At 33.9% G+C, this 20,664-nt stretch overlaps 1 protein-coding gene across 1 annotated transcript in view; it reads left to right on the top strand.

The window, feature by feature from the left end:
• prex2 (phosphatidylinositol-3,4,5-trisphosphate-dependent Rac exchange factor 2) overlaps positions 1-20,664 on the top strand; it is a 151,394-nt gene that overhangs the window by 102,478 nt on the left and 28,252 nt on the right. Inside the window, exons 30-35 of the mRNA XM_051882280.1 lie at positions 1,878-2,006; positions 3,165-3,206; positions 4,357-4,562; positions 7,443-7,545; positions 7,806-7,949; positions 8,079-8,193. Coding sequence (XP_051738240.1) covers positions 1,878-2,006; positions 3,165-3,206; positions 4,357-4,562; positions 7,443-7,545; positions 7,806-7,949; positions 8,079-8,193 — 739 coding nt within the window. The remainder of the gene's footprint in view (positions 1-1,877; positions 2,007-3,164; positions 3,207-4,356; positions 4,563-7,442; positions 7,546-7,805; positions 7,950-8,078; positions 8,194-20,664) is intronic.

Genomic DNA, 20,664 nt, shown 5'->3' with positions numbered 1-20,664 from the left:
TTTAAATCTCCTAAATTATTATTCTGTATGTGCAAAAAAAAAAAAAAAAAAGTCACACTTTACATTAGGGTCCAATTCTCACTATTAACTATGACTTTTGTCTCAATAAACTCCTAATTACTGCTTATTAATAATTAGTTTTAAAAATAAAATAATAGAGTTTACAAAGGTAATGCAGAGAAAAAATGAAATTTTTATTTTAACTAGTTGCTTATTAGCATGCATATTACTAGAATATTAGCTGCTTATTAGTAATTAATAAGAACATATTAATGCCTTATTCTGCATGACCTTATTCTACATTCTTAATCCTACCCAATACCTAAACTTAACAACTAACTTACTAACTATTAATAAGCAGTAATTAGGAGTTTATTGAGGGAAAAGTCGTAGTTAATAGTAAATACATGTTCCCTATACTAAAGTGTTACCCAATTAACACTGCTTTTGTCATTTTTTAGAAGATGGACAAAATTTGTGACCAAAAAGTCATTCGGTTTAACCAAAATTTTGGTTTTACCAAATGACACTTTTGGTTATACCGAATGACGATATTTTCAAACAGTGCTAACAGGCTGATATCTAGCTAGCTGGCTAGTTAGCTTGATAGCTAGCTAGCAAAAGGATAATCAAAATTTTTTATCAAAAAATCAAAAGTTTTTAAAATATTACAACATTTTCAATGTTTTATAGCGGTTGTACCGAATGACCTGTTTCAGGACATGCGTATGAGCGAGTGAAAACATGAATTTTTCAAATAGTTAAGAGAGAGTTAGTTACTTTGCTTCATGACCATGTGGTCCTTTGCAGGTGTCTGAATGATGTCACATCCTGTCACATGATATTGACCACATAACTTGATCCAAAATGCTCCCTTTATATTGGTTACTCCGAATGACATCAATGAAATTCATTTTTCTGTACATTCTTTCTCATAAAAAAGCAACAACTTCTACACATACAACACATACTTTTTAATACCATTTTGCACTATGTTGATATATAATGTTATAAAATCATGCCAGAATAAAAAGTATATACATTTATTACATTTTAAGATATTGTAATCACAAATGAAATGTCTGTATTGGCCTTTGGACGGTTAAACCGATTGACCTTTTGACACTTCAAAATCTTTAAAATACCTTTATATGTAGCAAAATATAATTAAAACCTTTTGGATTCAATAAAAGAGATCTAGTTGTACTACCTTACATACTTTGGATGTCATATTTTGTTTTTTATTATTATTTAGGCCTTTTTTTGACAAAAAAATTACCACTAATTACTACTAATAAATTATGTTTATATGTTCAATATTATTATGTGCTATAATAATATCCTACAGATTCACTTTTTCATAAAAAAAACTTTTTCACACTGCACCATTCTGTTTTTTTTTAAAGTTATCATGATTTTGCACTGGACCTGACAACTGTCTCAGTTGTGAATCTTGTCTTTCTCTGTTAGTAGATAGATTCCTGAAAATGTTTTACATCACCACAGAGAGCTCAAAGGAAATGATTATATAATCGCTGAAATTATTTGAATGATGTAACACCATTTCACCCTCCCTCCTTTTCCTCAAACGGAGCAGGAAGCGGATAGGTGTGTGTGTGTGTGTGAGAAATGTCATAAGTGTGTCACTGCACTATAGCTTTTCATCATCAGCATGGTAACAAGCGTTGACACCTTTTACGGCCAGAGCCATTCACTTTAAGGTCATTGGAGCTAACATATTTTCAAAGCACTAGACCCTACTGATCCCACTCCACAGAGTCTTGTGTGTTGCGTAAATGTGTATTCCTCAGTTTAGTGTTGGCCATGTATTATCATGCACGTTTGACTCCAATGAACCTGTGATTGTTTTTGGACAGAGTTCCACCAGGACATGGAGCCCAAGCTTAACTGCACCAAGAAACTGCGGCTTCATGTCAAGCAGGATCCGTGGAACCTGCCCAGCAGCGTTCAGGCTCTCACACACACTATCGCCAAGTTTGCGGAAGGTCAGTGGTTTCAAAAAAGACACACACCACATACATACAATCCTGGCCAAAAACAACCACTCTAGCAATTCTTGATAGGGCTAGATGCAGTCTCAGGAAAAGCTGAAGGGAATTATTCAAGCACACACTGCTAAATGCGAGTTTATGGAGGGGAGAGAGTGAATATTCGGCAGAAACTCCCACAGGTCAGTTGTCAGCAATGGCTGAAAAAGCACTTTCCTGCAATTTAACTTCCTTACGCTGTTGTGTGTAAGTGCTAAATGTGATGAATTTGCAGGATAAACAAGCAGATAAACATTATAGTCCAGTCTGATGTGCTTACAAGACTATACCAGCAGGAAATGAAATTAATAATAATAATAATAATTGAAATGTTAATTAGCATTAAAAATAATTATTTATTTTATTTTATTTATTTGTGCCAATTCTCTGTGTAGTATTTCAGTGTAAAAACCTGCATCTTATTCACTTCACTATAGACAGCAGAAAATGAAATATTCACTTTATTACTATTATTAATAATAATAACCAGAATTGCTGCTATCAATGAGCAAAATTTTATTTTATTTTATTTATTTATTTCTTTTTTTTTATTTATTTATTATTTGTGCCAATTCTTTGTGTAGTATTTCAGTGCAAAAAACTGCATCTTATTCACTTTACTACAGACAGCAGAAAATTATATATTCACTTTATTACTATATTAATAATAATAAACAGAATTGCTGCTATCATTAGACAAAGCTTTTTATTTTATTTTATTTTATTTTATTATTTTTTTATTTTATTTCATTTCATTTCATTTCATTTTATTTTATTTTATTTTATTTTATTTTATTCACTTTACTTGATTTTATTTTATTTTACTTTATTTTACTTTATTTATTATTCACTTTATTTTATTGTTTTATTTTATTTTTTAATTGAATTTTATTTTATTTTATTTCACTTTATTTTATTTCACTTTACTTTACTTTATTTTATTTTATTTTATTTCACTTTACTTTACTTTACTTTACTCGCGTCTTATTCACGTCATTTACTTAGCCAGGTGTTAAATGTGCTAAATCTGAACCTAAGGATACTGAGCATGTACTGATTTTTATTAAGTTTTATTAACTTATTTAACGATTGACATTGCTTTTTATGTTCTCTCAGAGGTGAAAACGCGGCTACTGTTGGTCCTACTGCAATACACAGGTGGGTGTCGATTAAAGCAAATTCACTTATGCATATTATTCAAATACTATAAATATACATGACACATAATGAACATTCATCATTTACGGTCTCACCACCATAGACTTATTCATATGTTATGCACTATAATCTGTCACACCAAACAGTAGGCAGTCTTTTGAGGTCACCCTGAATAAATTACTCTCAGTGGAGAATTCCTTCACACAGCAGTTCTCTTACACCTGCAACAGCAGCCCAGCATCCTTCGAGAAAAATTATCCACATGAGCAGAGCCCTCAGAGACATCTGTAATCCCCTTAAGGAAATATAATTTAATAAAAAGACACCGTTTCTCAAGGTTAAGACTAGAAAATGCAGCTAAATTAAACACATTTGGCTGGGAAAAAAGAGCAGCCTTTTGTTATGGTGTCTAATATGTTTTGATTTCATTGGAAAGAGAGAAGATGGTTTAATGTTTCTTCAGATCATTTGTCAGCACTCTTTTGTTCTGATCAGTAGCTGCTCCTGACTGTAAATTTAGGGAGGTCGGATTCTGGGTCTTAGCGCTAGTTTATGATAAAAATTTTGTAAGCTTAATATTCTAATCGCTGAACCTGCCCCCTTTAGTTACTGTTGCGTCCGACAAGCAGAACATCATGTTCTCACTCAGTGAAAAATACACAGAGGAGCAAAAAGGACACTGGCAACGCGTTGACAGACAAGACAGAGCAGAACATTTTGTCATTTTAAAGAAATTTTTGTGACTCTTTTATGAGTTGTGACAGATCACTGTAGCGCCTCAGTTCAAGCGGCTCATGAATCGATCATCTCTTCCTTGTTAAATTATTGCATCAAATAAACATGAATGAACATAAGAAGGTATGTTGTTTCAACCATGGATAGACAGCAGTACACACAATTTTTCAAGTTCAAGTCCACCGACGTTATTCTACTAACTCCCCTTACTGCTTTGTCGGACAAAACAGCAGATTCTGTGTTATGGTTGGTTAGATCGCCCGTCAATCAAACTCCTGGCGAAGGGTCAATTGTTGGGCAAATTGTGGAGAATGACCATGTCATCATTTACTCTTTCTCATGTCATTCAAAACAGCTAACTAAGCTAATGACTTAGATTTACCACTATATTTAACTCTCTTTCTTTCTCTCTCAGACTCAGAGATTCAGCTGAGGAGGGATATGGTGTTCAGTCAGAGTCTGGTGGCAGCAGTTTGCTCTTTCTCAGAGCAGTTGTTGGCCGTGTTAAATCAAGCTCTCGGCTCTGAGAGTGAAAGTCAGGAAGCCAGTCGCCGCTGGCTGGAGCAGATCTCCTCTGCTGGTCTTCTGTTCCATTTCCAATCCCTGCTCTCCCCCAACTTGGTGAGTACCTGCCACGGTCAGTGGGCTTAAAATAAGCCTCACCAGTCTGTCTGACATCCTCCTTTGGGTCGGATATGTTTTAGACCAAGGGCCATGTATGGCAAAAATCCTGCTCAATGTGGCCAGCATCTCACACCCCAGTAGGATTTATCACAGCCTTCTTAGTTGCAACATTATGGTGTTTTGTGTCTGTGATGCGTAGCCTGTAAAGATGTAGTTGTTAAAGCCATGAGAGTGATGTGAAATATAATGAGTTTATAAAATAATGGCAACAAATACATAATAAAAGACATACAATCAATAAATACATAATAATGTTAAAAAATTAATAAAATGTATTAATAACAATAATGAGAATTGAATGAGCATTTCAAAATTATAGCTCTCTTTCAATACCAGGGGTTTAAATTTTGTTTTATTTTATTTTTATTTTATTGTAAAGTTTTATTTTGATTTCTTTTATTTTAAAACTTTGCTTTGCTTTGTTTTGCTTTGTTTTTCTTTGATTCACTTTGCTTTGTTTTGCTTTGCTTCGTTTTGTTTGAAATTCAAATCAAATGACAGGAATTTACTGAATTGCAAGAAAAAAACAACTAATTGTATAAAAAAAACATTTCAATTTCAAAGTCTGATGGACTATGGTTGTGGTGACGATTTCTTTTAATGGCGGTGAGGATCAGTACAGAGCATAGCTGCTGCTTAACATCTGAAATAAAGTCCATTATTTCATGCATTTAATGAGTGAGATAACTCTTCATTTAACAGAAAAATGTGTGGAGAGACCGACAGTATCCCTGAGCTTCTTTCTTCATTTGTTTGTTCTCCTCCCTGCAGATTACATCTGCTTTTTGTTTACCGCAACCAGCTGCAAGATCAGATCCATGTCTGTGTATTGTGACTCAGTGGAGTTTGCTGTCTTATTGAATTGATGACTGTAGCCATGAGTGTTCTCCCAAACACTGGCAATTTACACAATCTGTGGGCAAACCAACAGACCAGGGGATAATGCGGGATTATCATGTCTTGTAAAGTGTTTCTGTCTCTGGCTTCGACTCCAGATCAGATTTCACCTGGCTGTGATTGAGGCCAGAGGATTACATTTCTTTATTTGTGCGCCTGGGGATGTTCTTTATGTGAAAGATTTATTTGCACCCAGAGTCACTTTATGACAGAGGTAAAATGTGAATGTTTCTCAGCCGAAGGATACACGTGATGATTATTTCTCTTGCTGTTCATGTTTAAATTAATATTTCATTCAAAAATTACAATTCTGACATAATTTACTTAACCTCATGTCATTCAAAACCTGTATGACTTTCTATCTTCAGTCTTATTATAATATTATCGCCCCTTAATCTGCACGTTTCCTCCCACGGCGCCTCCATTTTGTTTTCGTAAGCGATAATGGTGTACCAGTTCTAACGCCATGGCAAAAGTTCGAGCAAAGCATGCTCACAAACCCCAAAATTTACATAAACCCTGACCTCGGGAACACAGCAAAGGGGGCGAGGCCATGTTGGGCTTCTTTTTTAGAGAAGAGGAAGAGTTGTTGTAGTAGAGTGTTGTTATCATTTTACGCCGGACTGCTTCACAAACAAGGGTCAATTCAATGCTGGATTTGCATAAAAGATTAACATGACGGCACATGCTAGTCGATGAGTTAAATCAACTCCACAGTAACTACATAAATTTATCCACTAACCATTCAGAAACGTCCAGTTGCATTCTAAAAGTTGTAACTTCTTCCTGAGTCTCTCCATCAGTGTCTGACTCCGGTTTGAACAATGTAATTCTGAACACTTTACTGACAACTGTCATTTTGGCTGCGTGAGATTCTCCAGCTTTGTTGAGCAATCAAGCAAATTTGACAAGCTATAATAAATGATTTTGAGCTGAAACTTCACAGACACATTCTGGGGACACCAGAGACTTATATTACATCGTGTGAAAAAGGGCATAATAGGTCCTCTTTAAAACATTCCATGAACGATTTTTATGCATTTTGGGAATGTTACTAAAGACCAAATAACTTTGAACAAATGTTCTTTTAACGTTACTGGGGAATGTTTTATTCATAACTTTGAGAGAATATTGCTAGAATATTTCCCTGTTAGCTGGGTAGTAACTTGTAATTGCTATTTGAAGAATATAAAGAGATACAGCGGTAGGTTTAGATGCAGAGTATGTCAAGACAGACATGTTTAAATCAAGCATGTAGCCAGGCCGAGTTACCGCAGAGACTAAACCCACATGTAATATGAAGATTCCCAGCATTTGAGACTTTAGTCTTATCTCCGCAGCACTGACGCTCTTCCCCCTCCACCCCCGAACACACTCAGGGGAAGGAGAGCAGGCGGCAGCAAGCAACCCGAAGGTAATTTCTTGACATGATATCGCTTGGCAGCTTTTGTAGGCCCCCCAGATGAAAGGATTGTGGCATCTGGCACATGGGAATCTTCGAGAGAGTCAGCCCACGTATCAGACAGAGGTGTCGCTTTCAGATGTGTGAGGACTGGTCCCACAATTCTCACACCAGACTTGTTCAGATTTGTATGTGGATGGTCTCATCTGCAGCCTTGGGCATACTGTGTGTACGCAGGCAGAAGATGAAGTAGAGAACGATTAGAGTAGAAGATGAAAAAAGATGAATCTCTATGCTTCTTCTACTCCTTAGTGTGTCTGCCAACAGGAAGTTATAATTGTGTTTTGTTTATAGACCTAAGCACGCCACAAACCCAAACTTTTTTTTTTTTTTTTGTAATATTCCACTCGTACTATTAGAACTTCACACTTTTTCATTAAACACATGCACACATATTCACATAAGAAGACGTTGTAGTTTAGTAATGGTTTTGTTATGTGATTTTTTTTTTTCTTTAGACTGATGAACAGGCCATGCTAGAAGATACACAAGTCGCTCTCATAGACCTGGAGAAGGTCACCTTTTACTTCCGGCAGTTTGAAGGAGAGCCTCTTGTTGCCAGTGAGTATTCTTGGAAAAAGCAACTTCCTCTTTGAACAGGAAATAATATAAGTCAAATTTACTAGTATATTTACAGTGTCCCCAAAATATATTTGAACACTTAAACTACACTTAAAAGTGTATTCATTTATGTATTTACTTACAATAGTGGCAGTGTTTGTATTCAAAAAGTCACTTGGAACCAGTGTGTTTGCATAAAATATTTTATTCATAAATCCTCTGACTCCATCACGCTGATGGCTTTGTGTCTTTCTCTCCAGACATGCCCATCTCATACCAAGTCGAGGGCACACGGCAGGCTTTGAAGGTCTGTTTTTACCTGGAGGCGTTCTACTTCCAACAGTTACCCCAGAGACTAAGACATGGTGGTAGCTTCAAAATCTACCCCGTCCTGTTCACCCAGGGTACGATGTGTTTGAATGGACATAGTTAGCCTGAAGCATGCCAAAAAGTGCTGAATTATGCTCTTTTTAAAATAATAATGTAACTAATACATAGCTAAATGTCTGAAAAATGTAATTTTTCTTTCATAGCCTTGGAGAGCATGGAGGGATATTATTACCGAGAAAATGTGTCAGTAGAGGAGTATCAGGCCCAAATCAATGCTGGATCTCTGGAGAAGGTCAAGCAGTACTACAAGAGACTCCGGTAAGTCTGCTTCACCTGTCAGTCAAACTTCAGCTCTGAAACTTCACAATTTTCTCTCTACACCTTCATACCTAAGTGTAAAGCTGTCAGTGTATTTCCTGATGAGGTGGAATTGGGAATCCTAGGAGATTTTAAGTGGTTATGGTTGCTCAGTTGGATCTCTTCCCTGTGGGGCGACTGGGAGTGCCAACGGAATTAAATTATTTATAAGTTATTATTTATAAGTAATTATAAGTTAAAAGATTAAAACGTTAAAAAAAATCACTTTTTCAAATTGACAAATACATAAACATCTGAAACTGCTTTAATTCAAGTTCAAAGATGTAGACATCTGGCTCTTTGCCCATAATTATGTCAGTTTGTTTGTATAATGGTTTTTTGTTGAGATGAAGATTAATTTGCCCCCAGACCTCAAGAAGAGTTCAGTTCATCAGTCTGTCAAAACTGACTTTATTTCATAGCCACAACTGATGTCTCAGATAAACTATATAGCCAAAAGTATGTGGGCACCCAAACATTCTGGGATGGTATTCCAGGAACATTGCTGCAGTATATTATGGGGATATTCCCATCTAGTTAACTCCAGAGCAGGGGTTTACACCGGCTTCATGTTCCTTCGGTTCTTTAGTTGTATGTTTAAGTCTTCCAGAGGCCTCTTGAGACATTAAAATGACTGTTGAAACATGTAAGTTGTTTCCAAACTCTGAACATCAGCACTGATACTCCGAATATGAGTGAATTTGATATGTTTATGGAAAATAATCATCATGCAGGACCCTAATAACATGGTCTCCATGCAGCTGATGTTTGCTTTATAGCACACAAGGTAAGCATCTGGTGTAGATCTCACCAGTAATTGGTTACAGTGTGCTGAGGTCAGCCAAGTTTCATTGTGTTACGCGTGCCATAGGGGCATATTACAGTTGGGATTTGAATGGAAGCGAGCCTGCCAATTGTACCAGAGATCAAGTACAGCCTTGGCTTGATTTGAGGCCAGTGGAAAATGTATGACGGGTTACTCAAGAAATATTGTCTCATTATGTGCAAACACTGTTTTGGTTTGGCTTGCCAACATTCGGGGTGTAATGCTGACAATTATCTACACCGTGCTCTCTGGCATATTGGCATTTTGAAAAAGTCTATCTATATTCCACTAATAACACAATTCTTCAGAGCCTTTTTATGCCCTTGCTATCTGAACATTGGTATTGGCATTTTAAGCTGAGCTTGATGCATTTGTATTGACTGAATGTGAAGTGTGAACATTGAATGAGGAAAAGGCAAATCCACTCCTTCTTCAAAATGTCACTGTTCCGATATGGATATGACAATGAGGTGACTATGTGCTAGATGCTAGTCTTCATAATTCTAAACACGCTGTCCACAGTTTCTATTTTTTTTGACAGTGCCTAAGGATGTGAAAAACCATATCATTTTAAAATTGACTAGTCAGTGGTTTGTCTAAAAATGACTAGTTGACAAAGGAAGCCATATTGTCATATATAATAATTATATGTTAAATATATAATATGTCAAATAATTATATTTATGTTAAATATTTATAGTAATTATAATAATTATATTTTATAATATATTTTAAATTAATTTAACATGTATTCAATATTAATTAAGTACATATAATTTATATTTTTAATATTTATTTAATATAATTAAATATAACTGTATTTTTAATTGTATATTATGTTTAATATATATATATAATGTGTGTATAATTATAACCCAATCCATATGAGTGCATTTGCACAGAGGTTGTCATCCTGCTGTAGTGTATGGATGTATTTTTTTCCCCCAAGGTTTGTGGTTTTTGTTCAGATTTGAGTGGTTTTTATGCAGGTGTTGAAAAGCCCTGTAGGTAGTGTGATTCAGCTTGGTCATAGTAAGACAGAGGCTGTTTCAGAAAGCTGTGCAGATAAGCTTGAAATGAATTGACAGGGAGCCTTCTGGTGTAATGTGGAGCAGATGTAAACCGAGAGAGCGGACAGAGAAGAACAAGAAGGTTGTGGAGGCAGAAAGAGAAATATATGAATAAAGTTAATCTTAATCCCCAGAGGACAAATGTAGGTTTGCCAGATTTTACTTTAAGTAGAGTCTTTATTTGTCACAAAACTGTTGTTTTAACCACTTATTTTGCATATATATTTATTTATTTAAACTTGACAGATCCTACAGAATAACCCCTGTGAGATCAAAGCCAAGGTATACTGTGCTCTTTACATCTTGGCCTTTGTAAATGATTGACAGTATTTATTGGCCATTTTGCAACTTCAATTGAATCATGTTCTGAGCTCATTGACAAGTAAAATTGATATAATACTGCAAAGATTCAATGATTTAAATGGAAAAGAATACCAAAATGTCTAAGGGATAGAGGGATGTCTGTAGACTGCGACATACATACAGTATATGTATGTATATATATATATATATATATATATACAGTCAAACCAAAATTTATTCAGACAGCTTGAACATTTCATTCATTAATACAGTTTATTCACTATAGTTTTAAAAAAAACGATAATAAAATATGACAAGATCTCAGAGTTAAACTGTGTCAGAAAAAATTAATCTTAATTATGTCAGATAACACTGAAGCAAAACATAGTCAGATCAAAGTGTCTGAATAATTTTTGATTCCAAATTTTTATCAATTTTACTGGTAGTCCACTGTATGAAGAATTTTTGGGTATGTCACAGTTTACTTTATTTTGCTATCCTCACTTACATAAATGAACATAAATGTCCTGCACCCACTAATAAAAATATATCAAAAATATAAAAAATGTTTGAATAATTTTTGGTTTGACTGTATATATATATATATATATATATATGTATATATATATGTATGAAAAAAGGCGCATGTGCATTAAACCCAGATGAACATTCTTCTGACATTACTGATGTTGCTCATCAGAGTAAAGCCAGGATATTGACTCAGTGGTCTTACCACAAAGACAGCATCTGTCTTTACAAAAAGACCATCTTTAGCACATGCCAGGATAAATTTGGGCTATAATTTCAGCCACATTGTGTCCAAGTATACGTCTTAAAGAAGTCATCACGTGATCTCCTCCTTAAAGTCAATCTGTTCTGAATGATGAGGTCATTAGAGTCATCATGAAACAAACCTGATCTGAAAATAACAAACACATGTCTGGTCCCATGTGAATGAATTTTGCATTAATGTGCCTTTCCATTTCAATTCATATTAATTATGCACATACACATACTCACTGCCATACTTGGTTGCTTAAGGTTAGAATGGTAAAAGGTTTGAACCTGAAACCTTTTGTATACATTCCCAGATCATTAACCACTACATTGTGTCACACTGGGGATTCTGACAAAGAGCAGACAATTAATTCTTGGCCAGTTTCTTTATTCAGTTGGCTTACTGTCCTGTCTCTCTGTCTCTGACATTTCAGAGTCTAATTTGTGTATACATAAGTATTAATGATTTATGATGATTTTAATGAATTTTTTTTTTGGTCATTAATTTCCTAAAAATCATGGCACTAGACTGATTTTGCTGTTCAAAAGTTTAACAGCGATGGAACAGAGATATTTATTCATAGTGTCTTCGGTAGCACAAATGGCATTAGAGTTGGTAAGTTCAATTTATTTCCATGAATCAATTCAATTTCTTTAGTGTAATTACTCAAAAAATGACTAATAGAAGTTTGGGAAGAAATGTCTTGACTCCATTTCTTTTGCATAATCACTCTATTAATGTCTAGTGGAAGTGTGGGAAGAAATGTCTTGATTTATTTTGAACTACTTCTACTAGTTGTTGCATTAAATTTTCTTTAATCTTTTTCACTGCAGTCACTATTTGGCTGAGATCATGATTCATCTGACTGAAAAAAATCACCCTTTTAAGCCACGCTGTAAACCCGAATAAGTTGGCAAAATGTTTAAAGGGTTAGTTCACCCAAAAATGAAAACAATGTCATTTATTACTCACCCTCATGCCGTTCCACACCCGTAAGACCTTCGTTAATCTTCGGAACACAAATTAAGATATTTTTGTTGAAATCCAATGGCTCAGTGAGGCCTCCATAGCCAGCAATGACATTTCCTCTCTCAAGATCCATTAATGTACTAAAAACATTTTTAAATCAGTTAATGTGAGTACAGTGGTTCAATATTAATATTATAAAGTGACGAGAATATTTTTGGTGCGCCAAAAAAACTAAATAACGACTTATATAGTGATGGCCGATTTCAAAACACTGCTTCAGGAAGCTTCGGAGTGTTATGAATCAGCATATCGAATCATGATTCGGATCGACCGCCAAACTGCTGAAATCACGTGACTTAGGCGCTCTGAACCGCTGATTCGACACAAAAGATTCAAAACGCTCCAAAGCTTCATGAAGCAGTGTTTTGAAAATCGGCCATCACTATATAAGTCGTTATTTTGGGTTTTTTTTGGCGCACCAAAAATATTCTTGTTGCTTTATAATATTAATATTGAACCACTGTACTCACATGAACTGTTTTAAATATGTTTTTAGTACCTTTATGGATCTTGAGAGAGGAAATGTCATTGCTGGCTATGCAGGCCTCACTGAGCCATCGGATTTCAACAAAAATATCTTAATTTGTGTTTCGAAGATTATCGAAGGTCTTACAGGTGTGGAACGCCATGAGGGTGAGTAATAAATGACAGAATTTTCATTTTTGGGTGAACTAACTCTTTAAGTTAACAAAAATTCAAAGTTTAAGTAAGCACAACTGGCAGATTTTTATTTTGTACTCATACATTTTAATTGTTCTTAACTTGAAATGTTTGAGTACACTAATTCATACTTTTAACTTCAAATTTTCATAAAACCTCAATGTGAACATTTATATTAGTGTAAACATAGCTATCTATAACAAGCTAATTCAGAAAATGCTAACTTGCTAATTTGCTAACATTTTAACAGTAGCATGGTATAACACTTCATTTTAGCATTTACTCTCCCTTTCGAGTGCCATGGGCAAAGCATGCTGGGAAATAGAAATCCTATCCCGATTTTAGTTAAAATTCTTCTAAATTAAAAGAAATAAAACTCAAAACAATGAAACCGTTCAGTTTACTTAAATTATGTCAGTTCTGTGAACTTGAAAGAAAAAGAAAATTAATTTGACTGAACCAATTTGTTTAAGTTTGTCCTACTCAAACCAATTAATTATTTTGAGCGTTAGGGATTACAGTGCAAATACATGATATATGTTTTGATATATGTTCAATATCAAAACACATATCAAATATCATAAAAAGCCTAACTTGGAAAGCAACCCTACATAAGGAATTTATTTATATATTGCATTTTTAATACAAGTATATTTTGTCTTACTGCACTGGCAGATTATTTTGACTTGTTTTAAGTACAAACAAGTTCAAAACAAGTGGAAAAGTTAAAAACAAGTGAATAGTCTGCCAGTTCAGTTTATACACAAAGTCCTAGATGTTTTGCAGTGACAGAGAGAGAAAGACATAAATGGCAGAAATAGCAAGAATGAGAATTGACAAAAGGGATGGTGTGAAAGAAAGGTGCAGCTAGAATAGAGAGACACAGGTATACTGGCAGACGTGGATATGTGAGATGGTTCAGAGCTGTTGCTTTATTTGTTGTAACTATGCTATTTTTGTCTGTATTTGTACCACATTCAACACTACATTAGCAGCGCACAGCTCTGGAAAAATTTCAAATGAGTATGCAGTGTTAATGTGGTCTTTATCGAGTTGATGTCAGCTCCAGTTGTGTCTTTTCATGGAAAGCACTTTTGAAGACAGCACAGTACCCCTTTTCATGTGGAATGGAAATTAAAATAGTTTGATCACAGTTGGCACATTAAATCGAATCCATGACTCATCTGGTAGTTTTTAAGCTGTTCAAATTTGTGTCCATTTCATGTCCAGTTCATCTCCCGTCATAAATAAGACTTCAAATGGTGGGATAGAAACTGCTTCTAATACACCCAGTAAGTCAGTAATACAGTTGAGACCTTGATGTGGCATCAGATGTGGTGGCTGATTTTTCTAATGATGAACCACCAAAAAAGACTCCAGCCAGCTTCTTTCATTTCAAGTTTTGCGGATTGTTAGATTAATTCTACAGCTTTGTTGACTAAAAATACACTTGGTTTTTGATTGTTCTCCTAAACAAGACATTCACAGCTGATTTCAATTCTAAACTCATGCCCACAAGTTGTTTGTTTTTTCCTGAGTTACTGAAGTGAGACTTGTTTGTAGTGGTCTCTGCGGTCCGAGTCATGTGGATGTGGTGTGTTTGATACAGATGGGTAGCTCGTTCTTGTAGCGCTCTGACCCTGTGTTAGGTTTCTGCTTTGTGGGATGTGTGTGTTAGACAGCTGGATTAATGGCCATACTTATCAGCCGGTAAAAAACTCAGTGCTTGGCTAGTCGCGTGTCTAGAAGTTGCCTGTAAGAACTGAAATTGGTTGAGCAGTCTGGTCCCTAATGGGAAGACGCCTAAACATGGGCTAAAATATATTTGTGTGTGTGTCTGTTAGATTGCTTTTATGCCAGCTTTGATGGAACCAGCATGACATCATGTTTGTAAATCTGTTTTAGTCGTGGTTTGTTGAGGTCATGCATTGGGTCATGGTGGCGGTTGAGGCCTAGCGCTATTTGTAGATTTATTGGTCTTCTTAAAGGCATGATGGCCTGGTAATGACCATGATGCAATGCTGAGCCTCAAAGAAACCAAATAAAAACAAACCTGTGGCTCAGGGCACAATGTTAGGCAAACTAAAAGTAAATGTCAGACCAGAAGTGTCAAGGGAAATAAATAAATGATGCATGATTGGACAAATATGATGAATTTCTACAAATTTAACAAATATTGACTATGTATTCTCAATGATAGCATTGCTTCTCTTTCATTGAGAAGATCGTAGTGAACACCTGGCTACTTCAGTTAGCACTGAAACCTGAAGTTCATCATGAAGTTTAAGGCCCTTGGAAACTCAAGCTCTTGTTTCCTAATTTTTATAGCCTCTGTCTTGCAAATGACTTAATTGCATGATTTAAACGACACATATGTCAGAGCAGGTAATGCTGTTAGACCCATGTAAATTTCACACTGCTGTTGCACAGAAATACACACTTCCCTTCTCTAGGGTTTACACACATGAGCGTGACGAATCTATTCTGTGGAATATTTTATTTTATTTTATTTTGAGCACGAGCATGACGAATCTATTCTGTGGAATTTTTTATTTTATTTTATTTTATTTTATTTTATTTTATTTTATTTTATTTTATTTTATTTTATTTTATTTTATTTTATTTTATATTGAGCACGAGCATGATGAATGTATTCTGTGGAATATTTATTTTATTATTTTATTTTATTTTGTTTTGTTTTATTTTGAGCATGAGCATGACAAATCTATTCTGTGGAATATTTTATTTTATTTTATTTTATTTTATTTTATTTTATTTTGAGCATGAGCATGACGAATCTATTCTGTGGAATTTTTAATTATTTTATTTTATTTTATTTTATTTTATTTTGAGCATGAGCCTTACGAATCTATTCTGTGGAATTTTTAATTTAATTTAATTTAATTTATTATTTTATTTTATTTTATTTTATTTTATTTTATTTTATTTTATTTTATTTTATTTTATTTTATTTTAATTTATTTTATTTTGAGCATGAGCATGACGAATCTATTTTGTGGAATATTTTATTTTATTTTATTTTATTTTATTTTATTTTATTTTAAACATGAGCATGACGAATCTATTTTGTGGAATATTTTATTTTATTTTATTTTATTTTATTTTATTTTATTTTATTTTATTTTATTTTATTTTATTTTATTTTATTTTATTTTATTTTGAGCATGAGCATGACGAATCTATTCTGTGGAATATTTATTTAATTTAATTTTATTTAATTTTATTTTATTTTATTTTGAGCATGAGCATGACGAATCTATTCTGTGGAATATTTAATTTAATTTATTTTTTTTTATTTATTTTATTTTATTTTATTTTATTTTATTTTGAGCATGAGCATGACGAATCTATTCTGTGGAATATTTTATTTTATTTTATTTCATTTTATTTTATTTTATTTTGAGCATGAGCATGACGAATCTATTCTGTGGAATATTTAATTTAATTAATTATTTTATTTTATTTTATTTTATTTTGAGCATGACGAATCTATTCTGTGTAATATTTAATTTAATTAATTATTTTATTTTATTTTATTTTATTTTGAGCATGAGCATGACAAATCTATTCTGTGGAATATTTATTTTATTTTATTATTTTATTTTATTTTATTTTATTTTATTTTATTATGTAAAATTCTCACGTTATCATCTGTGGGTCTAATAATTCCCTTTTGATGGAATTTATAAATGTATGTAAATGTGTTTTGATGTACTGTGGAACTGAAAACAAATTTCAGTAAAATAATTAAAAACATTGTTAATTTGATTCAGTAAACTACCTCTATTTGCATCTAAATACAACTCCATACTATCATGGTCCCACTGAGGCACGCTGTATTCATGCATCAGTGTCTAATCATCCCTGAAGACCCCAAAGCACACTGGGTAATGCTTGTTAAATAGGGCCAGAAGTGTTTTGTTTTTTTTAGGTTTTAAGATGAAACAGTTGCTGCAATTTGCTTTTAGGCCCAGCAAACAGAGGCACAATGAAATTGGCCCATCCTTGGATCCTGTCCAGCATTTCCATTAAAGTCTCTCATAAGAGCCCATGTAGAGAAAACACAGGCCATCAGTTACTGCACAGTGTGCCTTAAAGGAAAGACCACTGCTGAGTTACGACTCCTGCAGGAGGGTCCCACGTTCACCACACACAGACGAATACACCAGAACGCATTCTAAGAAAACACTGCCCTCTTTTAATGGATTATATTTGCCTGCATGAATAGTGGCCCTTAATCGCAGTAAGACCACCAGAACCAGAAACCATTTTCACAGCGTGGGGAGTTTGTTGTTATGCTTTACCTTTGATTAAATTTTACACTACTTTCTTTCTTTCTTTCTTTCTTTCATGAATGAATGCTAAATAGACTAACAAAAAAGATAGTAATACTATGTTTTTATTCATTTACCTTGCTAATATCATTAGACATGGTATTTTTCAAATACTACCATTCAAATTTTTTTTTGGTAAGATTTCTTTAATTTTAATTCTTATCTTTTAATGTCAAGGCTGCATTTATTTGATAATACAGTAAAAACATTTACATTTGTGAAATATGTATTTTAAAAATGTATTTTAAAATGAATTTTATTCCTGTGATGGCAAAGCTGAATTTTCAGCTTCATTTCTCCAGTCTTCAGTGTCACATGATCCTCCAGAAATCATTCTAATATGCTGATTTGCTGCTCAAGAAACATTATTATTATTATTCTAATTATTATAACAGTGTTGTTTAATATTTTCATTGAAACTGATTATTTTTTCAGGATGCTTTAATGAATAGGAAGTTTAATTAACAGTATTTATTTGAAACAGAAATCTTTTGTAACAGTATTTTACTGTCACTTTTGATCAGTTTATGTCCTTGCTGAATAAAAATATTAATTTCTTTCTTTCTTTCTTGCAAAACAATCAAACAAACAAACAAAAAGTTACTGACCCCAAACATTTGAACGGTAGTGTACATATACACGTGATTGTACATGAATTAGGTTATATTTCATATATATATATATATATATATATATATATATATGTCAAAATTAATTTTTCAAAACCCCATGTACCATCTGATGCCATTACTGTACCAAGGTACACAGTATTTTTTTCTTTCTATCGTTCTTTCTCATCGCTAACTACACTTTATCTTTTACCAAAATAATTTTTTTAGACATGTACATGTATTCTTTTTAGTACACTGAAGTACCATTTAAAAGAATAAAATATATGTAAAAAATAACATTCAGGATGGAATTTTGTGGTAAAATCTCATGCCTCTAAGTATAAGTTAACGCACACCCCCTGTCAGTTCAGTGTTTCTCAACAGTGAGTTGTTGTCTCTGCCGTGAAACTGAACAGCGGATGGGCGATTGATCTAGTGACATAAATCGTCAGCTCCATCTGGTGTTGTTTGAGCCCGCCAAACTTGGCTGTTTGGTTCTACGATGCATGAAGACCCATTCTGCCCGTCTGGTGCGTGGTACTTTGAGAAGCACAGCAGGCTATTGTTTTAAATCAGTGGACTTTTAGTCACTGTCTGAAGTGAGGGGCACATTACATGAAACTGTACTGGTGTCGATGAACCATAGTGACTTAAACATGAACTTTAACTGGTCTAGCAGTTAAACTTTTAACTTTTTTTTTTTTTACTGGTGTTAACAGCTTTTGTACTTTTCTTCATAAAGAATCTCTCTAGTCTTTCCTTAGCAGATTTCAGTCAAACTGAGCGAGTGTGGCCCTGGTTACGAAGCACTTTTTAAATCCTGCTCTGAAATGGCCAGGCAAGGACATCTTTGGAGACTTTGCTGATGGATGTGACCATGGCTTATTCTGAGACTTTAGGCCATCTGCAGGAAGGGTGACATAGACTAAAACTTCAGAGGCTGAGACTTCACATAAATGATCAAGCAGCCGGCACAGAACTGCTGGATTGTGAAGGTCTAGTGTCGGCAGTCTGTGAGGCATTTGTCTTCTTGACTGAAATTACAGAGTACATTTTTTGCCTTGTGTCCTTTTCTCTGTCTTTTCAACACACTCTGTTGTAGTCAGGGTCAGTAAATATTAGAACAGTATACATTTTAGAAAGGTTTAATCATATCTCGTCACTGTTTTATATGTAAAAATGAAAATTTAAAAATGTAAAATAAAGAATAATGATATGAATTAATATAAATATAATACTGATACGAAAATACACACAGATGTTCAAAGGTTTGGGGTGGATAAGATGTTTCATATGCTCAACAAGCATTTAGTTATTTAAAAAGACAGTGATATTGTGAAATAATATTACAATTTAAGTTTTATATTTTTATATGTGGCATATTGAATCTGCAGCCATTAGTCCAGTCTTCAGTGTCACGTGATCCTTCAGAAATCATTCTAATATGCTGTTTTGCTGCTCAAGAAACATTATTATCGACAGTTGTGTTGCTTAATATTTTTGCGCAAACCTTTTCTAACATTCTTTTAAATTTTACATTTTCGTCATTTTCTTTTAAATTAGATAGTAAACCTCTGACTGTTATTTAACCCAGAAAGCTGCCAAAGGTCTAAATTGAGATTTAGCTTTAGATATGGCATTTGAAACAATAATATATCGTAATCATAGAGATTCCGGTAACACTTTAGTATAGGGAACACATATAAACTATTAGCTTCAACTTTTCCCTCAATAAACTCCTAATTTACTGCTTATTAATAGTTAATAAGGTAGTTGTTAAGTTTAGGTATTGGGTAGGATTAAGAAAGTAGAATAAGGTAATGTAGAATAAGGCATTAATAAGTGCTTAATAAGTACTAATAAACAGCCAATATTCTAGTAATATGCATGCTAATAAGTAACTAGTTAAAAGACCCTAAAATAAAGTGTTACCGAGATTCCTGTGTAATACACTGCATTGAAATGTCTACATGGCTATTGAAGTCCACTAGCTGCTGAATCAGAGCTTAGAGGCCTTGATGGATGTTTCTAAGCCAATTAACCTCCAATCGTGTTTGTTTGCGCTTTGTAGGATATGTTGGGTGCTGCTTAATGAAATGAAGATGAAAATCCTTTTGTAAATCAGTGGAATTAGTGATTTAAGCTCTTAGTGCTTTAAGCTGATGGCCTCTGGGTGTTTCAAAAGAACTTTGCTTAATTCTTCCCATTACGCTAACGTGAGCTGCCTCAATTAGTATGCAGGGAGAGTTGGATCTTATGATGGCAGCTCAAGACTCCACGTATTTGTGTGTTTGTTTCTTTGAGAGAGAGAGAATACCTGAGTCTGTATTTGTTAACATCATTTGGCTTTATTAATAGTCTGTAATAGTTTCTAGTTTCACATTTTCATATCATCAGTGAAGGATTATTATTTTTGACTAATTAACAATAATATTAATGCTGTGTCAAATGAGAATATTATCGTGATAAATCTCTCCCTGACTAGGGTGCAGATGGTGGATTAATTTACCTGACAAAAAACATGTGCTGTAATATGCCACAAAACCAGAACCACAGAGCAGCCAGTTCTGCTATGCCTCTTTTACAATAAAAGTGTGATATTTTGACTTGAAATTTGGATAAAACTATAGATAGATAGATAGATAGATAGATAGATAGATAGATAGATAGATTACATTCCCCATGTAGATAAATATAGGCAGACTGAATGAAATACCATCACATTCATTCTCTTCACAACTCCTCTACTGCCACTTATGTCTGTTATTGTTACTGCAGGCAGTAATTGACATCTGGAACG

Source organism: Ctenopharyngodon idella, chromosome 23, assembly GCF_019924925.1.
Source record: "Ctenopharyngodon idella isolate HZGC_01 chromosome 23, HZGC01, whole genome shotgun sequence".
NCBI classification, from domain to species: Eukaryota; Metazoa; Chordata; class Actinopteri; order Cypriniformes; family Xenocyprididae; genus Ctenopharyngodon; species Ctenopharyngodon idella.
The sequence above is the reverse complement of the archived record's forward strand: the minus strand, read 5'-3'. Positions and strand labels throughout refer to the sequence as shown.